This window comes from Falco cherrug, chromosome 11, assembly GCF_023634085.1.
Source record: "Falco cherrug isolate bFalChe1 chromosome 11, bFalChe1.pri, whole genome shotgun sequence".
Classification (NCBI taxonomy): Eukaryota; Metazoa; Chordata; class Aves; order Falconiformes; family Falconidae; genus Falco; species Falco cherrug.
The window spans coordinates 11,008,120-11,017,415 of NC_073707.1; the positions used below are offsets into that span (position 1 = coordinate 11,008,120).

The 9,296-nt window shown below is 70.2% G+C and overlaps 1 protein-coding gene across 1 annotated transcript; it reads right to left on the reverse strand.

Annotated features, from left to right (window-relative positions):
• Window positions 1-3,180: 3,180 nt before the first annotated feature.
• On the reverse strand, window positions 3,181-5,501 carry FOXL2 (forkhead box L2). The gene has a single exon (XM_055723693.1). It carries the CDS (start codon window positions 5,249-5,251, stop codon window positions 4,331-4,333), a length of 921 nt encoding a protein of 306 aa, XP_055579668.1. The 5' UTR covers window positions 5,252-5,501; the 3' UTR covers window positions 3,181-4,330.
• Between the last annotated feature and the right edge of the window lie 3,795 nt (window positions 5,502-9,296).

Consider the following 9,296-nt stretch of genomic DNA (forward strand, 5'->3'; position numbering starts at 1 on the left):
TGCAGGGCGGCACGGGGGCTGGCGGGAGCGGTGGAGAAGGCGCGGCGGCCCGGGGCAAGGCGACGTTGGCTGAGCCGCCGCGGGCACCCCCTGGCCCGGCGCCGTTCGTGCCCACGGGGCTGCCTGCACGTGGGCTCGGTGCAGACACAGCGGCTGCCGCCCCAGCTGCCAGTGTCCCGCGCTGCGGGCCCGATCCTGCACCCCGGCAAGGCTCGCCAAGCGGACCTGGGCGCGGGGGCGCGGCGAGACGAGGCCCTTACGGGAGGCTGGGTCCCTGCGTGCCAACACCTGGGTGTTTATCAGCGCCCAGCGAGGCTCCCGGCGGGCCGGTGCCCGCGGCCCAGGCAAGCACCAGCGGGCAGGGATGCGATGGCCGCCCCGCTTCGCAGCCCGGCGGGACCCGGGCGGGAGGCCTGGTCGCTCCCGACGGGAGCAGAGGTCGCGCTGCTGCCGGCGGTACCCGCACACCGCGGGCAGGCCGGCCCGGGACGGCGGCCGGGCTCCGCTCCTGTTTCCCTTCCCGACAGCGCAGGGCCGGGGGCAGAGCGGGGAGGCGCTGCCGGGGCACGGCCGGGGCTGGAGGCAGCTCGGGGCCCCGTAGGGCCCGGGCGGGGGAGCGGGCTGCACCGGGGCTGCCCGGGCGGTCCTGAGGAGCCAGTGAAGGGAGGGGGCTTCAGCCGTGCCCAGGACACGGTGGCTGCTCAGTAAACCACGCGAGTTTACATTCAGTGCAGCCTCTGTTTATAAAATACAGAAAACGATCGTGAAAACATCCTACAGGAGCGACGGCGGTACCGGCTGGCTCGGGGATGCACGGATGCCGGGACGAACGGTGTCCCCCCACCCTGCCTGCCCGCATCTCCCCCCTGCTGGGCCCAGGTCGCGGAGAGCCGCAGTAGAGAGCCCCCGCTGGGCGAAGGCTGGCCGGGGACCCCGAGGGCACCTTTGCCGGCTTCCAGGATGCCCCACACCCGCGCACCGGGCGCTCCCGGGCCGGGGGGGGGCACGACCCTCGCCGATGCAGGGACTACCGGTGACCGAGCGGCAGTCAGACGCGCGGCTCCCTGCCCTTCTGTATTGACGCGGCCGGGTGCCGGTCACGCACGGCGGGCCCCGGCCCTCCCCCTGCGGCGTCACCGCTCGGAGACCCCGCGGGAACCGGAGCAGCCCCAGGGGCCGCACGGCCCTGCCCGGTCCCGGACTGCCGCCGCCGCCCCCCGCCCCCAGGCACCGCCAGGTATCGCTTCACCCAAGGCCGGCGAGGCCCGGGGCGTTTGCCAAGGCCGCTGCAGCCCGGCCGAGCGATGGCACAGCCCGGGAAGGAGCCCGGTGGACGCTGGCGGGGCTGCGCAGGGCCCGGGACGGCGCTCCCGCCCTCCCATCGCCCCGTGACCCCGGCCGGCGGCGGGAGGGGGTTCCCTGGCGAGCTCGCCGTGGCCCCGACGTACCCCGGAGGAAACATGCGGGACCAGCAGTACCTATCGAGCAGCAACAGGCAGCCCAGGCCCTGACCCTACCGCTCGGGGCGTGAGCGATGCCTCCTCTCCCATCCTGCCCGCGGGCCCGGGCACCCTGAGGCTCCGAGCCCGAGCCCCGCTCCCGCCGCGGCCGGCAGGGCCACGGGCGGCCAAGGTGTGAGTCGAGGCCGTGTGCCATGTGCGCTGGCAGCCCCGGGGCCTCCCGCCGGCCCGCCCCGGCCTTTCGCCTCCCGTTACATCGGTGCTCGTGTAGGGACCAGGCTCGCTCTTCCCTCCCGGTCCCCGCGGCAGACGCTCGGCCCCGCAGCCTCCTCTGCACAGGCGCCCCGCAGCGACCCCGTTTGCCGCAGCCCCCCGTCTCTGCCTGCCCGGGGGCTAAGCCCCTCGGCCGCACCGCTGCTCCCAGCGCCCTCCTGTCCGGGCCAAGGCATGTGGAGCGGGGGCAGGGGGAAAAGCAGGGCATCCAGCCCGCCCCGAAGCCGTGCCGGCCCGGCGGGTGGCCCCGGAGCCCTTCTGCCCTGGCCGTGCCCACCGAGCAGCGCCGCAGCCGAGGGGCAACCGGTCCCCGCGTCCCCCCCCGGGATTTTTGCGAGGGCGCAGGAGGCTGCCGCTTCCTCCCGTGCAGGGAGCCTGCAGAAGGCCCTGGTAGGGAGGGAGAGCCTCAGGCAGCCGGGTAATAGGCCTGTCTGCACTCAGCGCCCGCCGGTCACATCTCCGGTGGGCCCCCGCTGCAGGCCCCCGGTAACGGGATGGGGGGCTCACCCCCGGTACCGGTTTCGGCCCTGACACCCCCTCTCCGGGGGACCAAGCTGCCCGTGCAACCCGGAACAAGTGGGACACCCGCATCCCTGCTCCCGCCTGTGGAACAGCGGGCCTGGCCCGGGCTGCTGTCCAAGGGGACCCGTCACGTCCCGGGCCGGCACCGGGCGGGGGCCACCCGGGCTGCCCCGCTGCTCCGTCCCCTCCTAAGCCCCCGGGCACCCGCGCAGGGGCCGCTGCCTGCAAGCGTGGGCAGGCTGCGAAGCGAGGCCCAGGCCTCGGGAGCGCCGCTGCCGGAGCCACCGACCCGGCTGAGGAAAGCGAGCCCGGCCAGCGGCTCCCGGCACCGGCCGGGGCGCAGAGGGGGGGGGGACCCAGGGCAGCGCGGCCGGGCCGGGCCCGGGCCGACACGGGGCTGCGCGGCATCGCCCGGCGCCGCGGCCCCGAGCAGGCGGGGAAGAAACGAAAGCGGAGCCGGGGTCTGCGGCGGGCACAGCCCCCGGCACTGCCCAGGGGGCTCTGCCTGCCGGCGCCCCGCCGGGCCGGGCCCACGGGCGAGGGGCCGGCGGCTGCCCGCGCCCCGGAGCGGAGTGGCTCCCCGTCCCGCCCGCGGAGGCAACGAAACCGTCCCCGCACCGTGTCGGCGGCCGCCAGGACAGCCCCGGGCCGCCGGCCTCTCCCGCCGGTGCGCGTAACGGAGCCGCTCCGCCGCCCAAGCACACAGCCCGCGTATTCCCCGCGGCGCGGCGGAGCGGAGCGGGCGGGCGGGCGCGGCGGCGGAGAGCGTTGCGAGCCCGGCGGCGGGGCGCGGGGCCGAGCGGGGCCGTGCGGGGAGCAGGCCGGGCAGCGCGGAGCGGCCCCGGCACACGGCGCTCGCCCCGCTCTCCGCCGCCGCTTCGCGACCGCCAGCACGGAGGAGCGGAGAGAAATAAAACGATATGAAAAGAAGGAAAGGCGTTTTATTGGAGACTTTACAATGCTAGAACGTACAAGAAAAGTGCTAGTTCACTCTAGAAAAGTTGGTCCCAAAATGGTACTATGCCACAGCATCTATCAGCTTACATAAACATTTACAAAATCGCTATGAACTGGCCCCTGTATTATAAACGCTATTTTTTTCCACGTTAATCTATGTAAAATTGAAGGATCAAAACTTTTTAAGAAAAAGGTCAAGCATTCAAAAGCAGAACCTACCGGAAAACCCATTTTGGGCCAGGTTTGGGGTCAAAAACCCCGAAGATAGATTAAACTTTCATTATTAATAACAATATGCACACAGAAAAATATTCCAATTTACAGGAAACCGTCTCTATTTTTTTTATAACATCAAAATATTTTTTTAGACCTGTATAAAATTACTTTTAAGACCTCAGAGGACATTGTCTCCTTTAAAAAATATATTTACCACTGCCGAAACGTTTCACGAGTGACCCTGGTGTGTTTTGTTTGTTGGTTTCTAATAACCAGCAACATCGCCCATCTCTGCTGTTACAGCAGTCCTCACACAAGTACTATTTTGACGAAAAGACCCAGCCTGGATGAAGCGCGGTGCTTTGCAGAGCGAGGAGGAAGGAAGAGAAGATGAAGAGGAGGAGGCCGAAGGCACAGGGCGCTGGCTAGGCCCGCCAGCCCCGCACCGCCACGCGTGGAACTGCCTCCGCTATTTACAAGCTCCGCTTCACTCTCCCCGAGGCTGAGCCCCAAAAGATGACGGCCTAATTATAAAGGAGCAGAATTCTGAGGGCTAAACAGCCTATTTTTAACAACGTACCCCCCCACCCCCCAACCCCTCACGAACAAACAGACGAGCAGAGAAACGAACGGTAAATGCGAGCGCGCCCGGAGGCAGCCGGGCCGGCCTCCGCTGCGCCCGGCGGGACCCCCGCTCACACTGCCTTCTCCTCACCGTGGGACGGCTCCGGCACCGACACTACACCCGGAGCAGGGCTGCTCTTCCCCACCGCAACAGTTTGGGCACAGAGGGAGGAAAGTCCGCAGCTAGAGAGGAGGAGACAGACAGGAGGGCGCAGGAGGCGTCGGATCGGAGAGGGGCAGCGGGGCCGGGGCAAGGGCCGCGGCCGGCCGGGGCCTCCCTAGATGTCTATGCGGGAGTGCAGGGCGCTGTGTTTGCTGTCGTGCTCCCAGTAGGAACAGTGCATCATGGACAGCTCGGCGGGCTGGCGAGCGCAGGCGAACTGGAGGCCGGCTCCGTTCGCCGCCGGGGCCGCGGGCGGCGCGGGGCTGGCCGAGCTGAGCTGCTGCGGGTGGTGGGCGTGCGGGTGGTGGTGGTGGTGGCCCATGCCGTTGTAGGAGTTCACCATGCTGGGCAGCGCCATGCTCTGCACCCGCGAGTAGGGGCTGTAGGACGCCGGGCCCGAGAGTCCTTTCACGTTGACGGGGCTGACGTTCCCGCCAGACATCTGGCAGGAGGCGTAGGGCATGGGCGCGGGGGGCTGCGCCAGCGGCCACGAGTTGTTCATGAAGGTGGACTGCAAGTACTTGGGCGGGGAGAGGTAGCCGTAGCTGTCGGGGCTGAAGAGGGTCTTGCCGGGCTGGAAGTGGGTCGGGGGCGGCCGGAAGGGCCGCTTCATCCTCCGTCTCCTGCGGTAGTTGCCCTTCTCGAACATGTCCTCGCAGGCGGGGTCCAGGGTCCAGTAGTTGCCCTTGCGTTCGCCGCCGCCCTCCCGGGGCACCTTGATGAAGCACTCGTTGAGGCTGAGGTTGTGGCGGATGCTGTTCTGCCAGCCCTTCTTGTTCTTCTCGTAGAAAGGGAACTTGCTGATGATGTACTGGTAGATCCCGGACAGCGTGAGCCTCTTCTCCGCGCTCTCCCGGATGGCCATGGCGATCAGGGCCACGTAGGAGTAGGGGGGCTTCTGCGAGGGGTCCGGCTTCTCGGGGCCCTTGTCGGCGCTCATCTCCTCCTTGCCCCGCTCCGGCTCCTTGCTGCCGCTGGTGTCATGAGCTAGCAGTGCCACTGTGTCCTCCTCGCCGTCCGGGTAGCTGCTCATCATGGTGCCCCGCGTCCGCCGCCCCGCCGCCCGGGGCGCGGTGCGGAGTGCTGCCCGGTGCGCGGAGCCCGGTGCTGGCGGCCGTCTCGCCTCGCGCTCGCCGGGACCGGGAGCGGGACCGGGTCCGGGGTCGAAGCCGAAGCCGAGACGGCGAGCGGAGGCGCCTCTCGCGGCGCCGCTGGTCCGTGCAGCGCGGCGGCGGCGGCGTCCCTGCCCCCGCGGGCTCCGCTCTCCTCTGCCGCGGCGGCCGGGCTCTTTTCTGATTTGTATGGGCCCGGCCGAGTTCCGCTTTCGTCAGGAGCCCGCTCCCCTATCGCCGCCGAGCCGCTGGGCACGGCCGAGTTCACCCCGCAGTCACGGCGCCGCGCTCAGCCCCGCGCACACGCGGCCCGACGTGGCCCCGCGGAGCGGCGCGGAACCGCCCCGGCTCGGCCGCGCCGCCGGGGGCGGGGGGGCCGGGGGGGGGCGGCGTCCGGGGGGCGCTGAGCCTCCGTCGCCCGCCCGGGGAGCTCGGCGGGGCCCGCGGCGCTGCGCTGCCCTCCCGCCCCGGCAAGGGGCCGCCTGGAGGCGGTGGGTGCGAGGGGGTGTGCCCGCAGCCGCGCCGCTCGCCCCTGCCCCGCCGGCTGTCATACGTCCAGCCGCACACGCGGTCGCGTTTATATGTCTTGGCCCCGGCCCCGCCAACTGATCGCGCCCGGGGATCACAAGGAGACTGTTGCCGCTCCCGGCAAGTCGGTTCTTGCAGCCCTTATGCGCAGGAGGCAGAGAGCGAAAGGTGTCGGGGCGCTCCCCGTGCCCCCCCGCAAAATGCGCGGCGGCAGCAGCGCGGCGGCAGGGCTGGCAGGCGCCCGAGGGCCGGGCAGGGTGGCGAGGCGGGGGCCGGCACATCGGGCAGCTCTCCCGTTCGCTCCCCTGCGGGGCTCCGGCTTATTTCACGGTTCCTGGAGCAGCATATGTGGCACTGACATTGCCCTGCTTCTTCCCCTTCCCTGCCTTCACGTAGAGCCCCCCCGAGCCGCAGAACGGCAGTCTCAGCCGAGCACCAGAGGTGTCGTGTAATAGAGCAAATCACTGACACGGCGCCGCTCCAGTCGCGGGTGCCGGAGCGGACAGAAGACACTTTGCACTGATTTCTAACGGAGCCTTCGGCCCCATCCCCGGGAGCGGGGCAGCCCGGCCCCGTTTGTTCCCCCCGCCCTCGCCATCAGCCAACGCGGCCGCCGGCAGCCGCAGGAGCCGGGCCGAGTCCCGCAGGGCCGGGGCCACCGGCGCTCCCCCACCGCGGCTCTGCAGTGAGTCTGCTGCTGCCCGTGCGGGCTCCGCACGGACCCGACCTTCCCTCCCCTATTCGGCCACAGTTCGGTGTTTCCCCTCTCGGGCTGCCCAGGAGCGACCCACGGAGGAGCTCACACGGCTGGCGGCGCCCGCAGACCCGCGGGCCGGCAGGTCACGGCCCTCAGGCTCGCTTCTGCCCTTCTCGAACGAGACCCGCCGCGCAGCGCTATTCCCCGCCCCGCGCATTTTGCGTGCTGCATCAGTTTTCGTGACCGGACGCAAGCCTGGAGGGCCAGCAGCTCTCAAGCAGCTTGCCCGGGGCAGCCCGCCTCTCCCGTCGGGGTGCCCCGGGGCTTCGGCACCCCATGCACGGATCTCGGGTTCCTCTGCCTGGCCACGGGCACACGGGTGCCTGCTGCCTTCCCGGGGAGCGGTTGTTTGTGAGTGAAGGTTGTCGAAGATGTAGAAGCGTATTTTAACCGAGAAATATAACAGTCCTTGGGGCAGCTACTATATATTATAGATAGTATTATATTTCTCGGTTAAAACACGCTTCTGCGTCTTCGCCTATAGCCATAGAACGAATCCCTTCCCTCCAATCGGCGGAGAAACGCACCGTCTGAAACCCGGGGTGCATCACTTCGGTGGCAGGAACGAGGCCCCTGTATTTCCACGCACAGCCGCGGAACAGCGCCCGCCGCCCCTCAGCACCCCCCCATCGCACACAAACGAAACCGCGGCGGGTCGGGGCCCGCCGGAGAGACACTGCGCTGCCCGGCGGGCCCCCGGCGTCTCCCCGGCGGCTGGCTGGGCGCGGAGCGGCGGGGCAGCCGGAGCCAGCTGTGCCCCGCCGCGGCGGCGCGCCCGGGGCCGGGGCTGCCGGGCTCCCCCAGGGCCGGGGCCGGCTTCTTTCTGCCGGCCACCCATGCTGCTCTGGGCGCTCCCCCTCGCAGGCATTTCCGCGGCGAGGGCCGGTGCAGGTGTAACAGCACTGCTGCGTGTGTCATCACCTCCGCCAAATGGCAGATTCCTCCCTTTCCACTCCTAATCCGGGCGCGCAGCTCTTTACCAGGGCTCGCTGGCTCGCAGAGGACATTTGGCATCCGAGGGGCTTGTTTGGTTTTTTTTTTTGACAGCCCCACCAAGGGAGATTTCGGATGAACACCGGGGCAGAAGCTCAGCCCAGCGCTGGGAGCGGCGATCGGGCTGAGCGGCGGCAAAGGTGAGCGCGCAGCCCCGTGTGCGGCGACTTGCCTGGGTGACACCGGGGCCGGCAGGCGCTGCCGGGCGCTCCCCCCTCCCCGGCGCTCGCTAAGTCTTTCTTGGGACATTAAAGAACCACCTGAAAACGTAGGAGCACGCCAGTGCAGCCGAGCCTGGGCACTGTCGCTGCAGTTAAGCGGCGAGCCGAGGTGCTGACGGCACTAGGAAATGTGGCAGAGAGGGGAATGCATGTAACAGGGACGGGCAGCGAGCACGGCGGCGCGGCGAGCGCTTCCCCGGCGAAGGGGCGCGGGATGCCGCCACGGCCCCGGGGAGCGGCCCGATCTGCCGGTGCCGGTGCGCCCGGGTGAGCCCGCGCCCCGCCGGCCGCCGCTGCCCAGGCCGGGCCGGGCTCTGACAGCGCCGGGCGCAGGGTGCGCGGAAGGGGCCGGAGCCGCTCCCGGGCCGGGCCTGCAGCCGCCTGCGGGGCAGGGGAGGCAGGAGCGGCGCTGGGAGTGGCGGGGGGTCACGGTGCCGGTGCCCGGACCCCGGCCCGCTGGGGCGAGGGGCAGATCCCACCGCGGGACGCTGAGGCGCGGCGGGGAAGGGCCCTCGCCTTCTTCACACGAGGGCGGAACAGTCCCGGCCCCAAGCCGGTTCCCGGTGCAGGGAAGCCGGGAAGGAGGCGGGCAAAGCGGGACTCAGCCCCGGCCACGCAACCCCGCTAAGAAGCGCCTCGCGAGGGGCTGCGAATCGGGGCTTCGCCCTGCTTCTCCGGTACCGAGCCGGGCCGGGTCGCCCTTCCCAAACAGAGCACGGGACCCTCCGCTGCGGCCCCAAGTCCGGTATTCCGGCTGGGAAGCGGCTGAGACCGTACTGGCGGGTGGCACCGTTGTGCGAAGCGGGGCACGGCAAGCTGCGGGGATCTCTGCCGAGGGCAGCGGTGAGCGCCGCCCCCGCCTTGCGCCGGCGGCCCGGGCAGGGCTTCCCGCGGCGGCCGTGCCCGCAGCTGCCGCGATGTAACACTCGAGTAGCCCGGGTGGATTTTTCCTACTCACCCCCGTGCAGGCAGCAAAGCCGATTTCTACCTGGAAGGTTTGGCGTCGGTTTGTTTGAAAATGTGGCAGGCTTCCTTTCCGCAACACCCCCTCCTTTTTTTTTTTTTTTTTTATGTCTTGGAGAGAAAACGTGTCTCCGGCGGGGAGCGACGGGACGCCCCTGGCTCGGCGCGCCCCGCTCCCGTCCGGCCAGCGCAGCCAAGTCGCCGCCCGCAGGCACCGCGGCCGGGCTCCCTCCTCCCGCACCCAGACCCGGACGGGGACAGGCGACACGGCCCCTCTGTCTGTCCTCCGGCTCCCGCTCCGCTGCGGTGCCGCGCCTCAGCTCCCGCGGGCGGGCGCACGGCTGGTGCCGCGGTGTAGGAGCCACCTTTGGGGACCCTCAGCTCGCAGCGCTGCGGCGTCACCGCTTTAGCGCGCTTTCGCTCGGCTCGCGCAGGGACGGCGCGGACACGGCTCCGCAGGCGGAGGGAGCCGGGCGAGCCCCGTTCCCAGCCCCGTTTTCCCGGCGA